The sequence below is a fragment of the Aptenodytes patagonicus genome, chromosome 7 (assembly GCF_965638725.1).
Source record: "Aptenodytes patagonicus chromosome 7, bAptPat1.pri.cur, whole genome shotgun sequence".
Lineage (NCBI taxonomy): Eukaryota > Metazoa > Chordata > Aves > Sphenisciformes > Spheniscidae > Aptenodytes > Aptenodytes patagonicus.
Genome location: NC_134955.1, coordinates 65078385 through 65095085, shown reverse-complemented (window position 1 = coordinate 65095085; position 16701 = coordinate 65078385). Strand labels below are relative to the sequence as shown.

General features: G+C 45.0%; 1 protein-coding gene across 2 annotated transcripts in view; it reads left to right on the top strand.

Annotated features, from left to right (window-relative positions):
• SYNE2 (spectrin repeat containing nuclear envelope protein 2) overlaps positions 1 to 16701 on the top strand; it is a 205929-nt gene that overhangs the window by 168852 nt on the left and 20376 nt on the right. For both annotated transcript variants that reach the window (XM_076345620.1, XM_076345619.1), the window contains exons 99-101: positions 2108 to 2266; positions 3273 to 3439; positions 16108 to 16270. In XM_076345620.1, the coding sequence (XP_076201735.1) occupies positions 2108 to 2266; positions 3273 to 3439; positions 16108 to 16270 (489 nt within the window). The remainder of the gene's footprint in view (positions 1 to 2107; positions 2267 to 3272; positions 3440 to 16107; positions 16271 to 16701) is intronic.

The following is a 16701-nucleotide window of genomic DNA, read 5'->3' as shown; positions in this document are numbered from 1 at the left end:
GGATGAAGGGATTGAGAGCAGCCCTGCCGAGAAGGACTTGGGGGTACTGGTGGATGAAAAGCTGGACAGGAGCCAGCAATGTGCGCTTGCAGCCCAGAAGGCCAATTGTATCCTGGGCTGCATCAAAAGCAGCGTGGCCAGCAGGTTGAGGGAGGGGATTCTGCCCCTCTACTCTGCTCTGGTGAGACCCCACCTGCAGTACTGTGTCCAGCTCTGGAGCCCTCGGCATAAGAAAGACACGGACCTGTTGGAGCGGGTCCAGAGGAGGGCCACAAAAATGCTCAGGGGGATGGAACACCTCTCCTGTGAAGAAAGGCTGAGAGAGTTGGGGTTGTTCAGCCTAGAGAAGAGAAGGCTTTGGGGAGACCTTATTGCAGCCTATCAGTACTTAAAGGGGGCTTATAAGAAAGATGGTGGCAGACTTTTTAGCAGGGCCTGTTGTGACAGGACAAGGGGGAATGGCTTTAAACTAAAGGGGGGTAGATTTAGACTAGACACAAGGAAGAAATTTTTTATGCTGAGGGTGGTGAGGCACTGGCCCAGGTTGCCCAGAGAGGTGGTGGATGCCCCATCCCTGGAAACATTCCAGGTCAGGTTGGACGGGGCTCTGAGCAACCTGATCTAGTTGAAGCTGTCCCTGCCCACAGCAGGGGGGTTGGACTAGATGACCTTTAGCGGGCCCTTCCAACCCAAACTATTCTATGATTCTACCTCTGAGGCTGAGGGTATGAGGGAGCATCCCAGAGCAGAGGCCCTCTTAGGGAGACTTTCTGAGGTCCCTGGGATTTCCAGGAGACTTCTTCCCATTGAGAACTTCGGAGATTCTTTCCCTGTGTCCCAAGATAGTGCTTTCGGCCTCATCTCTTCACTTAGATCAGCATGAAAGATTTAGAAATCACTTTCACTTCCCCATCTCCTCCTTAAAAAAAGTCAGAATTTAAAGGACAAAAGCAATATAGTGGGAGATCACTTGGTGCCTCCTATTTTGATCCTGGTGTTACATGGAGCTGGTCTTGCTTCTAGACTACACACTTAAACTTCACTCTGAGGTACAAAACAGTGTTAGAGATTAGTCTAGGTGAATCAGTAACGGAATTTTGAGGAGTCATATGCTGTATAAGGTGCATGTGAGACGTGAAGAGGGAATGTTTCCTGCCATGGGGTGATACTTAGGATGGCCATTCGCAGCCAAGGGAAGCAAAATGTTACGCTCAGTCTTTACACAAAGTTTATTGGTGAGGGTAAGGGGTTAGTTTTTTGTCTTGTTTTGTTTTAGTAGAACTTGTACCATTTTTTGTTTCCTTTGTCCCATACATCTTAGTACAGGAATCCATCAAAGTAGATAAATGAATACAAATATATATTTAAGACTCCTAGACTACATATAAGTACTATTAGCTAGTAGAGGCGTGACCCTGCTTCTTTCTGAGATGTTGGAGCAGTGATATTAGCTTTGCTGGTTCAGGCAGCATCAGACCTTAATTTCTCTGTCTAGAAAATTTGTTTTTCTGTCCTGGCAAATGTAATTTTGAGGAAAATATCCATAGTTTTCAATAAAAAGGATAGATTCTTGATGCTGATTTTTTTGGAAGTTCTCCAAGAACTGGTGAGCAAATGGAAAGAAAAGAGGGAGGTTTTTATAGGGGTAAAATAATTGCAGTCAGTAGTTGCAAAGTTTCTCTTACCGTTGCAGAAAACCAAGAACTTACCTAGGTGTTATTTCTCTTGTGTTATATACGAGAACATACTAAACAGTATGTGGTAATTATATATTTTATATTCCTTCTTTGTTTGGCATTTTTAGGTTTCCACTGAGTAATATTTAAATTGTTATATAAGATCATTAATTATAAAGCTGTCACTCAGTTTAATTCTTCTGAGGGAGAGAATCTGGTGTTTGCTAGTCAACTTTTGGCCCTGCTATCCAAAATAAGATGTAATAACAATCTGCTTGTCGGCTTTGAAAAGAAAGCTAGAGATATTTGATAACTGCTCCTGCAAAATGGAATATGATCAAATGCAGACTAGAAATTAGAAGGCTCATAATTGCTGAATACCTTCCCAAGAAAGATGTTGCTCAGCAGTTTATGTGTGTACTTATCCATAGGTGTCTCTGCGTAAGCAGGAGATCGAGGACAGGCTCAATGCCTGGATTGTGTTCAATGAAAAGAATAAGGAGCTGTGCTCCTGGCTGGTACAAATGGAAAGCAAAGTGTTGCAGACTGCAGATGTTAGCATTGAAGACATGATAGACAAATTGCAGAAGGTAAGTCGTAACACCACTTTTCTTCAACTGCAGTCTGATAGCTTGTTAATAGAGACACCATTCCTCATTTCTTCCTTGCCTCTCGGAAGCGATATGATATAAAACCACCACGTACAAGCTTTTGTGAGAAGATGAGCTTTTCTAGCCTCAGCTCTTATCTTCTTGATGTTCAGACTTGGAGCATCATGCAAAACAGAAATGCCACCTGACTGCATTTAGGCATGGAGTGTGATGTATGTGAGTTGCGGTGGTGGGGGTCTGGGTTGTTGGGCACACATGCACATACAGCACTGCTCAGAGCTTTCCCTGCTGGGGATCGGTGGTGTCCTGGGGGCGTCTTGCTGCTCTCACCACCTCCACCCGTGTCGGCGGTTATGGAACTGGTAGTCAGAGGGCAAAGAAGAGATTGAAGGACAGGGTATGTCAGGCGAACAAGAAGTTACCACAACCAAAAATAAAACCTAATTCTGCCCCTTCTCCTTGGTAGTCAGTGCAGTTAGTACTTTCTAATACTTTTGTATTAGCTTGATTTTAAACAGGACCATTATTTTGCTGCAGTGTTCCTCCCCATGGCTTAAAGGTCTCGATATCTAATCCCAGATCTCCTCTGGATAAGAATACCAGCAAAATAAAGCTATCCTAGACTTCAATTTGGGTTCTTTTGAGGTAGCTTGATTGAAAAATTACATTAAATCAGGAAAGCAGAGGCAAAATTAGAACATTAAACTGCTATTTTTAGGAGTACTTACTCCTGGCACTTGCAAGTCTTTAAGCTGCTTATTTTTTCATAGTGGCTTCATTGTGAGAGTGCTTTTCCATTGAGGGTTTTTTTTGTTTTGTTTTAAGTGAAAGAGTTCTACATGCTAATGTAGAAACCTCAGCCATCGCAAGCCAAACCTGGCTTCACATCACACATGTGGGAAAAGAAACAGATAGTTTTGTTTTGGTTTTGTTGTTTTGTTTTGTTTTGCCCAGGAATTAAGCAATGTTTGTGTATATTCATCAGGATTGCATGGAAGAAATAAACCTGTTCAGTGAAAATAAGCTTCACTTGAAACAAATGGGCGATCAGTTAATCAAGGCTAGCAACAAGAGCCGAGTTGCAGAAATAGATGATAAACTCAACAAAATCAATGATCGCTGGCAGCATCTCTTTGATGTCATTGGAGCACGGTAAGAAAATGATTTTCAATGTTTTATATGAGAAAAGTCAGACGCTAGTGTCCTTGACCGTCAGAAACAGACTGACACGACTTTTCAGTTCTGTTGAAATTTATTGTTGAGAGTCATATTAAACTGAAGTTAATGCTTTTTCGTTATGACTTGTTGCTGTATTATGACACTAAATGTCTTAGTTTATCTAATGTTAGAGGGCAGTGTGTAAGAATTCATATAAAACAGAATTTTAATCATGGGAGCTATGTAAAAGGAAGAGTCAAAGTGATTTCTCTGTTGCCTGTGTTGAACTGCAACTTAATTTTAAGGCAGCATGATAGGAGTTCATTTGGGCTCTTTAGGAGAGCCTCCTGTTTTAAGACAAGCCTCAATTTCACCCTGTATCTGAATGCACAGAATTTGGGAATAGATCCCTGGCCTATCTCTGTAGACAGTCAATTTTATATAATGATAATGTTCCTTTTTTACATTCAAAAGTGTATGAAATTTGATTTAATATTAGTGCTGTTTCTTTACTCAGTCTGTTTCCTAAAAACAACTGGAAGACCATACCACGAGTTTATTTTTTAAATTCAGGATCTTCTGCATGATGGTGAAATGGAAAATACTATCAGTTGAAATTAAAACAAAAACCTGCATAGACTAGGCAATGACATCTTCTTAAACGATTAAACATCTTTATTATACTTGACAGAGTTAAGAACATCACGATCATTTTGGTATTAGCCTTACTGAGACGATCCTATTTCACTATTATCTCTGAGTTTCTACCACAGCTTGGGAGGAGGATGCTGGGCTGGGCTCACCGCCCAGCACCGAGTTTATAGTAATCCAGAAATAATAAGGCTGACGCCATATTAGTATTGGTCTAAACTTCTCTCCCAAGGTTTTGTTTTGCCTGTAACCCCCCTCTCTGGGCCCTCAGAGGCTCTCCTGCTCAGTTAACATTTGGGACAGATAAGGTGGGTGTTTGTGCTGTGACAATGTAGTGCTAAGTGTGCTGGATCTTAATCAGGAATGAGATCTGAAATTAATGGTGACACATGAGAGGTGAATGATTAAGAAGAAGCTGCCGCCTTAAGATCTAACACTTTGCAGATAGTCTTGCAGTGGTTGTCTCAAGGTGTCTTTGTATTTGACCTGGTGTAGGAAAGAAAGCTTCACTTTTATAACAGCACTTTTTCTGTTCTCATCTTATGGTAACATGCCACTTTTAAAGCACTTTTATGATCATTTGTGTTCTGTTTTGAATTGTAGTAATTTTTAAATGCAGATTAAAATGCACTTTTAGAACTGAGGTAAACATGGCACATTTCTAGTAACCTTTAGGGAAATATGCTAGAGAACTGACGGGATATTTAGAGAGAGATCGGGCAGTCTTATTCAAGTAGTCTGTGACAACAGAGCACTTGTTTGTCTACCTGGGATGTCTTAAATCTTTACCTTCAGACAAGTGTATGGTGGTGCTTTGTGGTATGTTAATGCGGATTTGCCTAGAGCATTGACGTAGCTCCCAGCATTTGATATCTAAGTGTATATTGCAGCTACTGGGGAGTTGGTGTGATGCTTTATGATTGTTCCTGTGTTCTTTATCCCAAAAGGTCTGGAACATGCCAGCTTCTACTTGTGATTTCCACCAACTTTGTGCTCAGGACCAGGGTAATGTACTGGAAGGTCCTGACAAAGTGTGGTTTTAAGCAGCTCCCTCAGTGGTCCAAGGTTATCAGGCAGCTCAGTGGGCTCTGCTGGTCTTCTTGGACTTAATACTAACAGAGGTTCAGCATATTGCAGTGTTTTGCAGCATGGGCGTAGCACATCTCCTCCCTCACTTAATCCACCTTGCTGAGGCTTGGCTCACAGGTCAGCTGTTCTCGGCTGCTCAGTCATAAATAATCACCAGGCTAGACACTCACAATAGAATCTGAGTATGGTCCTAAGAGTTTATTTTGCCTTATTTACAACCTTCCAACTTTCCATTTTGAGATCGCTGCTATAGTGGTGGCTTGCCACTGAGGTTTGAATTCTGAAGGAATTAAATTAGTCTTCAGTTGACTGAAATTTCCACCTCACTCACAGGTATGCTTTGGGGCACTCAAGAGGAGGCTCCTCTTTTGGGTAGCCTCTCTTAAGCTCGGGTAATGGGGAGGAGGCAGCAGTTCTACCGATCACAGATGTGCCACAAGTTGGGCCTCTTCATGGGGAAGCGGAGCAGAGCAAGGACCCTTGGGCTGGAGGCGAGATGACCTGTGAGTGTGGGTTGTGATGCCCCATGCCGATAGGCTATCTCCTTCCTTTTCTGTTTGCTTTTGCAAAAACTTTAAAAAAAAAATCATATTTAAGCTGTGTTGAAAGAGCACATGAGCACAAGAGCACACACCACAATACAGTGGTGGCAAAATTTGTGTTGGCCCTCTTGCATGAAGCCATCACAATCCAGACATCCTCACACGACCTCAAAACATCTGCCATCACCAGTTTCATTCAGTGGATAGGATGGGTTGGCTCCAGGGAGGTTGGAGCCTGTAGGGCATGGTACAGGGGCTGTGCACCCACTGCTGCCCGGCAGAAGAGAGGCTGCAGTGCTGCACAACTGCTGCCGTGGCAGCATACCCAGACGAAGCCCTTTTTATTGGGCACTGCTTCATTTCTTGGGGAAGATAAAAGGGATGGAGGAGATGCTTCAGGGCAGGCCTGCCAGAGGGCCTTGGAGGGTTTGAGGCAATTGAGGTAGGAGAATGCTGCCTGGAGGGAAATGATTCATTTTGACTGTGGCAGGGAGGCAATCTTGTCTTGCTCCTGAAAAAACTACTTGTAGGAACTTATTTTCACAGCACTTCCATGAAATGGGGAGGTAGTTTTGCTCCTGGCTTTTCAGATCAGTAGCTGCGGCAAGTAAGTTGAAGTGAAAATTTTCTGAGTTTTCGGGTGCCGAATCTGCAACCTCTTGAAGCTTTTTTTTTTGACAAGTATTACGACTTCAGCACTTTCTGTTAAACACATAGCCAACTGCTGCCTTTATTCGCACTTGGGGGTGCACCACAGCCCACTGCACCGCTTCCCTGGCCCCCAGTGGCCGACCATCACAGGGGCAAGGACCAAATCTCACAGTGTCTTCATGGCAGGCCAAGACTTGGGCAGTAAGTAAACTACAGAGCCATGCACTGAGTAGGAGGAGAAAATGTGCATTGAATAGCTCTGTGTTCGAAGCCAATCCTCCATTCTGTGTGCTGAATCTTTCTAGTAGACAACTTTATGATCCTGTGGTTAAAGAGTACAAAACAACCTGTATCCACAAAGGAGTCTAATTGAGGTTTATAGCCAATTTCAGTTCTGTGGTTTCTAATGTCTCCATGGCTGACCCTGCAACCTGAATAAATTTTATCTTTTCTGTAGTGCAGTGTATGGCTGTGTGATACCAACATGAAACCAAACCAGTCTCGAGCCAGTGTATCAATACAGGGCATTGATAGCTTATTTCACCTTTTTAAACCAATAAACGTCCTGGGACAGATGGGCAAATTAGGTGAGCTCTCCATTTAGTCCTTGAAGTGATTCTCTTAGTTCATGGTGACAAGCTCAGATTTGCCATATGGCTGCTCTTGCAGGACTTAACACTTTAATTATATGCCTGTGCTTGGCTTATGTGGTGAGAAAAGCTTTGCCGCATGTGTTGCAGCCAGAGGGTGGCTTGGTGCAAACTTGGAGAAGTCTCAAAATGTTAATTCTCATGAGATAAAGTAACCATCAAGACATTAACATGCCTGGAAAGGAGAACAAATGAATTTTTGTTCAACTCGGAAGATACTCTTACCAAGGGAGGTTCTCGTGCTGAAGTCTCTGTTGATAGAGGGGGAATACAAACATATTAACAGGCAGAAAGGGAGCGTTGTGCTGACTGTAAAAGTGGACACAGAAAATGTCTTGCTTTTGTTCTCTTGTCACCAGCCTCGTAGCAGCACTCTGCCAGAAGAAACCGCTGCATGCTTGCACATGCACCCAAGTGAAGGCCTGAAACAGTAGGAGAAGGAGTGCACAGGCTGCACGTGGGTGGTAGACGGCAAAAAACCCATGGAGTGGGATTTACATCCCCAGCACGCTCTGGAGCGGCACTCCCTGGCTGTGCATTAACTGGCAAGAATTGCCAAGGAACTGTGTTGTGCACAGCCATGTTCCTCGGTGTCCTTCCCTGGCCAATCCACCACTGATACTAACTCCATGCTTTGCTTCCCAGCCCAGCGGGGAAGTGTTTGCCTTCTGTGCTGCTGTTTGCATAGTGCCTGCTGGCAGACCGGAGGAGCACCCACGTGTCACAGGAGGGTGTCTGCGCTGCCTGGGGTTGTGCAAAGCATTTGGATGGTGCTTGAGCCTTCGTTAAAGCCACCAGCTTCATCAGGGGTTGCCTCCGGCAGTTTTGGGTCTGCAGACTGGTCTACAGTAACAAACGTTGCATTTCTGTACCTCTGGGCATCCTGCAGCTCTTCCCACTGCCGCTAAGCTGTGGAAGGGGGATGCCATTTCTCAGCTGCTCTGGCTGTGGGCACTCTGTGATGTGTTTTCTTACTTGGTGGGTCTGGTCTATGTTTTCAGCCTTGTGGAGAAGGGCACATTATTTGTGTATGTAGCAGGCACGGGTTCAAATGACTGTGACCTTTAATGCGAACATGAAAATACAGGGAATCTAGCAAGGCCAGATGTGCCTCCTCATTCTTTTAAATGTAAATCCTTGGCAACTAGGTCTTTTCCCCGTGTTTGCAAGCTGGCAGCCCTCATTGCAGAGTCCAGGAATCTTAAACTGCCACAACCAAAGTCAGCCCCTTCCTTCCCACATTGAACTTGGGAGATTCAAGGTGTTTTCAGCTGGTTTTCCTGCATACCCTGGCTGAAATTCCCACACAGTCTGAAACTGCTCAGGTTGCAGTAAAACGGGAAGGAGTTGAAGCTCTCCAGTGACACCACCTTGTGCTGTGCAGGGGCTCCACGGAGGTTTTATTGGGGAGCTCCAGTGAGCCACTGCTCTGTGCTTCCCCATTCTCCCTGCACCCTCACTGCGGCTGGGCTGCCCTGATAGCAGCTCTGGCAGCAGCAGACCCCAGCTTGGTAGGTATGCGGAGCGAGAGAGTTCATACCACCTCTCAGCTGGTCTCTCTATTTATTTTCCGCCACATTGCTTACCCTTTGGCAGGGCAGACCGTCAGGCACCACGTATTGGTGTGCTGTCCTACCCTGTCGCAGCTGCAGCCGGGCAACCCACAGTCAGTGTGGGTGCACTCAAGTTCAAAGGTCTTTTTAAATTGCTGCAGATCAGTATTGCATGGCAAGGGAAGCAAAGTATGCTGCACTGAGGCCCCCGGGTAAACGATACAGCCATGTTCAGCAGAATTATACTGGTTTGTGGTAGTAGCACTGTAAAATCTCATTCTTGTAATTGTTTTGGTGCAAAAAAAAAATCTGGGCAGTTGAAATCTCACTCGCAAAGTGCCTGCTTTCTTTCCATGTTCTCCGGGCTCCCTGGCCTTTAGGGATTACGCTTCTCTTCGGTGCAAAAGCTGTGACAGAATTCATTATCGTATCAGGCAGGATGGTTGGGCTTATTTTGGTTATGCAATGTGTGCCGAGGTCTGCCGGGAGCAGGGGGTAGCTGGTGGTGCAAGGGGAGTCCCCGTCTTCTGTGTGCTGTCACCATTCTTGGTGTCTGCCTGTCAAGCTGGGAGGGTTATTTCCCCATTTTCTGTCTCAGACCTACCATTTCGAACGTGTTTTTGAACCTCCCCCAGAACATAATCACCTGTTGAGGTGACTGGGCATGATTTACCTGTGCAAATGTCTGAAGCCCTCTCACGGTGTGCGGTGTCTTCCCAGGCACTTTTTATCCCACCATGTATTGAATGTGAGTGAGTGGCAAGCCAATACAGGTTTGTGGAAGATGACCTCAATACTGAAAACCCTTTGATTTCAAAATCATTCCTTGCATTTTTGGTGGGATTATCATAACGTCTTTATTTTTTTCCTGATATTGGCTGGGTGGGGAGTGACTTTTAATCCAAGGTTCTCTGACTTCCGCCTTTTTTTCCCACCCTGTGATCTCTGGCAGTCATAACACAGAGAAATCATGCCAGCGTGTTTTTCCACAACTGAATGAGGTCGTAAATGAAGATTAGGGGTTATTTTGTCCTCCGGTGTTACAGGCTACTTGCACTGGAGGCCTTCCGCCTGCACTGGAAGGTTAAAGAGAGGACAGGTTAGTGTGTGGGAGATTTAATTCGTACTTAAATACCTGGGATATAATGGTAAAGGCGAGAAAGAAGAACGCAGGGGAAGTAAGGATACATCTGTGTGCGTGCTGCCTGTGCGTGGATGTACGTTTTCTTGGTTTTTCGGGTTTGCTTCAAATTGACTCTGCTGCAAATCATCTGGGTCTGAGGCTCCAATCCCTCTTTCGCACAAGAAATGAGCACCACATCTACCTTTTTTGGTGCCGAAGCCTCCAGCCTGCAACCTTTTTGTCACCAGCCGCAGGCAGCCGCTCAGCGTGCGCTTCTTCGTGTGCTAATTCTCTTGTGTCAGAATAAAGCTCTCGTGGTTTTGTTCTGAGGAGGGATGCGGCCGTTTGCCAGGTAAAATACCAACGCAAAACGTAGGGGTTAAAACCGGGGAGAGCTATAGTGGCTCCCCAGCTCAGGGGTCGGGGAGGAGGACGGGCAAGCCTCTCCCCCACACGGGATGCTAAAGCGGCGAATAAATAGGGCATCTGTGGAGGAGGGGTTTCCTCTTCCATGCCTGCCGTGGTTGCACAGACGATCCCCCTTGCAGCTTGGGATTCGCAAGCTGAGGAATGGTTTTTTCTTGCGAACCGTAAGTGCCATGTTGGTAAGCGGCTGCGGGTTTGGTCGGGGTGGGTTTTTTTGGAGCAGGCATCGGCGACGCAGCGGTACTGGCCAGCCTTGGGCGGCGGGGGGGAAGGGCACCGCAGTGCCGATGCGCCAGTGGCTCCCTGCAATTCGCCTTGGACAAAGTGGATGAGTGGGAGACGCGGCGCGTTAGCAGGAGGAATAGTGCTCAGGGGCCTCTCGCTTAAAATCAGCTGTGTTTTGGGGTTTTGCACCCAAGACGGTGGAGATCTGCGACAACAACCTTTTGGACTCGCTGGCACGGTAACGCGAGAAAAGCCCCCTCCAGCGCACCCGCTGTTTGCTCTGCTCACTGTGCTCACACAACCCACAAACACGGGGGCTTCCTGTCATTGTACCAGGGCCGGGCGCTGTACAGAGAAACATCCTTGCATTTTATACGAAGGCCTAAAATTTGCCTTTGACATCACCTCTCAAAATCGGGTCTTTTGTCCCTCACATGGTTAAGCTCGCCCTGCAACTTACTGAACAAAGGTTTCCTGGGTTGTGCATCTCATTTGCCTTACCGGGTTGTAAACAATCCTATCAGCTGGCAGGGCAACTTCAGCTCCTCTTCGGTTAAAAAGAAATGTATGTAGTATCTTTTTCTGATGACATTTGTGCTTGTGAAGGAGAATTTGGAATATACGTCAGGATGTTTTTAATTCCTTCAGTCACAAAAATTTGAATGTTATTTATTACCTTATTTGAGCTTCCCTATACCTTTTCCTCCAGCATTTTGACAGCTAATGCAATGCAATTGGCAGGCATTTTGCAATTCTTTATGTTTGTGTGAATACATTTCAGTCAACCTGGAAGTGCCTTCTACTGCTAGATACTTCCTGAGTAGTTACTACAAAATATTCTATGTATTTGTGGGGCTATGCAATGATTCAGCCTGAAACAGCTTAATGCATGTCTCTTGTAACCCAATGCTGGCAACTTCATCGAGGGTATTAAGACCCAAATCCAATCTCGAGTCAGGTCAGGTAGTCCTTCTGTTCACTTTTGCAGCCAGCTTTTCGTTATAATCTACTAGTTTTGTTCTTTTTCTGCCAGTTCTATTTTGGTGTAAAGATTAAGACATTTAGAAACTGGCTTTGTTTGGCTTATCCCAGGCATCTTATGCATGTGTCTAAGCGCTGTTCTGAATCAGGATATCTTTTAAGCTGGGCCCATTGCAAAGTACAAGATATGTTTGTTTTTGTTGGGGTTTTTTAGATTAGTGGTGATTATTTGTTGATTTTTTTTTTCATTGTTACTATTTTTTTGCTTCTGGGGCCATGTTGAATGGTGGCAGGTGAGTTCTCATTGGGAAGTGAACTATGGATAGGTAGGCCTTTATTCAGTAAACGGTAAGTTTTACCTAATTGACCAAATAACTTGAGAATTACACTTTGTAGAGGAAGAATTCAATCAACAGTGGTGGCAGCCTCTTGTTCCCTCTGCTGCACTTGAACTTTTATTGCTGTTAATTCACTGTGTGTTGGGTGATCAGTCACCTGGATGTGGGGGGAGCTTCTGCCCCCAGGCTTGATGGCTTGCACTGTGCACCCCCACCCAGCTCCCAGGAGGCCTGTCTTTCCGTACAAATAGTCCCTTCAGGATGCATCTCAAAAGAGTTCATGAGGTTTCTTTCATGCAAAGAGCAGATAATTTTCAAGAATACTTGCAGTGTGCAGAAATGCATTTGAGAACGGTTGCTGCAAATGTAAGACTTTTATGGATGTAATTAGTCTATTTTACGTTTTTCTTTGAGCTGTAGCCAGAGAAATGGCAGTTCCCTGTGACTTCTGTGCAAGCTGAGGGTGCTCAGTGAGGATGCTCAAATTTTTCATCATTTTACCTGTTGCTTCAGCGTAGAACACTACCCTTTACCTTGGGCTCTGTGTCTGCTGACTGCAACAAGAGCAGATCAGCCAATGTGAACATCTGGACAAGGCTGCCTTCCTATTTACACGCTGCACTAATGTGAACTTCTGTTAGGTTTTTATTCTTCTCTGGCTGCTTAGCTCAAGTTTGAGATTAATGACTTAGAGCATTAAGGGTGGTTAAATGACTGACAAATGCCATATTTTATCCAGAACATGTAACAAATTAAATTACTTAATTACAATGGTGTGTCTGTAATGGCAATTGCTAGAAAGTAAATACAAGCTCACAGTACCACAGTGATGCTGTCTTTGAGACTGTTGCTTCTAGTAGCACTAGTAGATAAAGACCCGCATATTTATGGTAATATCCGTAACTTGAATTTTAGAGTGATTTCTAAGCCAAAATAATATTCTTGGGGGTTTTTTTAGTGCAAAAAAACCCACTTAGATTCTAAAACTCCTTGGTTTTGCTTTGGACTTCCTTGGCTATGTTCACCTACCTGTTATCCAATATGCAGACTGAAGAAAGATGTCTTGCAACCCATGAATTTTTCTGTAATGCAACTTCAGGATGGGAAGCAGGTGGATACAGACAGAGAAGGGAGTACAGGGAAGCAGAGATGATACTGAGCAGCACAGTAAGCTGTGGTCTCCGCAGGTCAGCTGTGGCATCAGATGGTCCCAACATGTGCATCTCTTGCAAGTCACCAGAGAGACATTTCCAAAGCACTAGTGGGGAATGTCATAGAATATGCAGAGAATAAATTGCCACTGGATACAGTCAGGGATGGTGCAGCCATTGAGCCTTGCTTTCCTTCTGACTGGCCTGAAGTCATGCAGAGTTAACAGTGCAACAGCGTAGATGTTTGGCTCAGACTCTTCCTCCGGCCTGGCTCTTTTAGCGGTTCTTCCCTTCGGTGCTCAACACAGAGCCTATATCGTCCCATCTTGTCCTGCCCACAGCAGGGGCGTTGGACTAGATGACCTTTAGAGGTCCCTTCCAACCCAAACTATTCTATGATCTCTCCAGGGAGAATGGTTCCCGAGTCACCTGTCTTTGATGGGCCACATGCTCTGGGGAGTCACAGGCCCTGCTGAGCATCATAACCAACTGGATCCAAATTGACTGGTGGGACAGAAGCAGGGGATAGGGTGGCGGAAGAATTAGGTCTCCTGGGTAAATTACTGCCAGCCCATGATAGCACAAGAAAATGCTGTACCATTGCCAGAGTATGACATGTTCATTGAGTACTACTTAATAGAAGCAGAACCAGGAGTAGAAAGATTTATATAGCAGCTGTCTGCTTGGGAGCCAGATGCCTTCTGTACACAAGGTTGTATTTGGGAGCAGAGCTCTGAAAAGAGCTTGTTAAGGAAAGCGAGAGCAGCTAAATGCTTTTGTCATCTGCTGGCTTCCTCTCTATCAGCTGCAGCAGTGGAAAGCACTGTCAGTGTAAAGGGGCAGAGGCAGCTGCTTTGCACGTTACACTATCGGCGGCTTTGTGGGTGCAAGGCAGGAACAAGGTGGACCATGGACTTGGGCAAAATCCTTCAGGCTGGCCTGCAGGGTTACATCAACCAGACAAGACTAATTTTACGTTTTGGAGAGTGCAGAGTTGCTAAATAACTGCCAGGAGTCCTAGTGTAGGACTATGCTCTTTCTCGCCCTCCTTGTAAAACAACTGAAAGTACTGCCTGCTCCTTTTGGGACAAGAGGTAGGGGAAGGTGCTTCCCATGCTGCTAATCCATATCAGACCCCAAATTTGCTTGATTTACTCTGTACTTTCACATTAACCAATAGGACTGAACAAATCCAGCAGGATCATTCCCACATCTCCTCCATAAGTGCTTTACCTTAAATCAAGTGTCTAGCTGACGTACGTATCCTCTTTGATTACCTTAAGGTTGCTAATAAGATCAGTTGTTGCTTACAGAGTAGCATATTCATTATGGATTAGCTGTCCTGCGTATCTTCTGTCATTGTATCGTATGCTGCAACAGGCAACTGCAAAAGCCACTCGGTTACAGGCAGTTTGGACCCCTCTCCTCTAAAACTTGCTGGGATAGTTTGGCAGCAGGCAGGACGGTGGGCCAGGAAACTCCTCGTTTTTCTTGCAAGGAGGGGCAGGTCCTTTGCATGAAGCCAGCAGCCAGGTACCCTGTCAGGGCACTTCTGTCTTGGTGTAATCTGTCCCTGCCTGCAGCAGATGAGATTACATCACCCCCACCCTGCCCCAGTCCTAGCTTGCACAACGCTGGTGTTGCCAAGTACGTTAGGGTTCATCTCAGACCCGTCAACAGTCCCCTGAATTTGGGACATGCAGTGATCCCCTTGTACAAGCTGCCCTTCCAGTCCCAGCTGCTGGTTTTGTTTAGCTGGTGATAGTTCCCAGTTATGGTGGCTAATGAATGGGAAATGTTTTGGCCTTTTCACGATGCGTACTTTAACTTTTTGCACTGCACTTGACTTAGATAATAAGGCTCATCTGGGTAGTTGCTAGACCAGGCAGTAACTTAGAGTTTAACTCAGAAATGTGCATTTTAAAAATCACATGCAAGGTCCAAAAATCCATCCCAAGGCACAGGGACAGAACTAGACATCAGAGGGATGCAAGCAGCCAGGAGGACAGCACAGGGAAGCAATGCTGGCTAAGAAGTGGGTTCTCCCTAGGACGGGGGTGGAAGTCACCTGACTTTAGCATCTGCAGTGTTGATGTTTATAGTACTGCAGGGTAGACCATTGCAGTTCATGGAGAGAAATACGTGGGTTTTGGTACAGTTTGGTACAGTTTCTCATCTTGTGGTCTGGATGTTTAAGACAGGTCTGATGGAAATCATGTTCTAGATTTTTTTTTTTCCCTCCATTAACTACCAAGGTCTAGATGGCAAACTCCAATATCAATCTGAAGTCAGAAGAGATAAGTGTCACTCAGGTGTTGGGCTTTTTAGTAATTTTTGTTGGGAATTGCAATAAATGAGAATTTCAAGGAAAGATTTGAGAGCAGTGAGGTAGTTTAACAGATATTCCTCCAACACATGGGGACAAATTTGCCAAAATGTACAAACATGCTACCTGGATAATTTGAGGGGCTGATAAGGGGTTTTGAAATGGGAATATGCTGTAAAGGCTGGAAATAAAGAGAATTTTGTCTGCAGTTTGAGAGCTGTGCTACAAACAGCTGTAAGAAAAGTAAATGGTCTTGATGGTTCATTTTCTTGTCTGCTGTACAACTCTCTCTAGCCTTTGGATATTCTCCCTCTTCAGGATTGTTTTTTTCATTCTCACCCACCAGGAGAGTCTGGCACATCTCTGCACATTTCAGTGTGTTGTCTGGAAGAGCTTTTAATGTCACGGTGCTGTTAGTTCTACAGTGGCCATTGTTCAGGCCTTCTCCTCTCCTGCCAGCAACCATTTGCCCAGGGTGTTGGACCTGTAGTTTGGGCAAATTCTGCCTCTGTTGGCGGAGCAGTACCTTGCTGATTAGGGTGGGCCTGTTGGTTGCTGAAGAAGACACTGAAGGAGCAGGAAATTCACAGCAGGAAAATCAGACCATAGATAACCATTTTAGTTTAACTGCGGCATGTTACGGTACAAACTTCCATTTAGACAAATGTCCAAGAACTGACTGAAGAGCTCACTAGCAGATGAATGAGGCTACAAAAATTCACTCTGCTCATATAGTTTCATTAAAGAATTCACACAAGACCTTCCTGCAGCTGTAGAGCAGAGGCCTGCTGAGCCAATTTAGGTAGGTTTTGACTAAAACATGGCTCTGATTTACAGGCAACAGCTTGGTGCAACAGTAAGTGCTTCATAAAGCCATGCCTGTCATCACCTTCTGCTAACATCATTTCCACTGATTGCAGATCTTTGTAACAAAATGTTCTTCCTGGTTTGCTTAGGGTGAAGAAACTGAAGGAAACATTTGCTTTTATACAACTATTGGACAAAAACATGAGTAACCTTCGCACCTGGTTGGCCCGGATTGAGTCTGAGCTTTCCAAGCCTGTTGTTTATGACATCTGTGATGACCAAGAAATCCAGAAGAGACTGGCAGAACAGCAGGTGGGAAATAGCAGCAGCCAAAGTATATGAGCTAAGATGCTGCTGGTTACAATTGGTCCTGGTTTAAGATCACCTGTTTCTTTTCTTTAGCAAGGCCTTCTAACTGTTTGCTTTTCATGGCATGTTCCTGCCAAGATGCATTACATGGAAAATTTTTACTTGCTTGCTGCAATTTCAGTATTGTGTTGACTTACCCCCACTTCTCCCTTCCCCCCTCCACCCAAGGAAAACATGCAAAATACAAACAAAAGCATTTTTACATTTGATAGTTTGCTCAGTTAAGTACAGCAGACTTCATAAGGAGTGGGCAGGGCACAGACAGCAGGCAAAATCCATGAGGATGACTTAGGCTGACAAGGCGTGAAGGCCGGGTCTCCTGCAAACTGGCTGTGACAGTTTTAAGTGCTGTGATTTGAGGTATTGTCCTCACT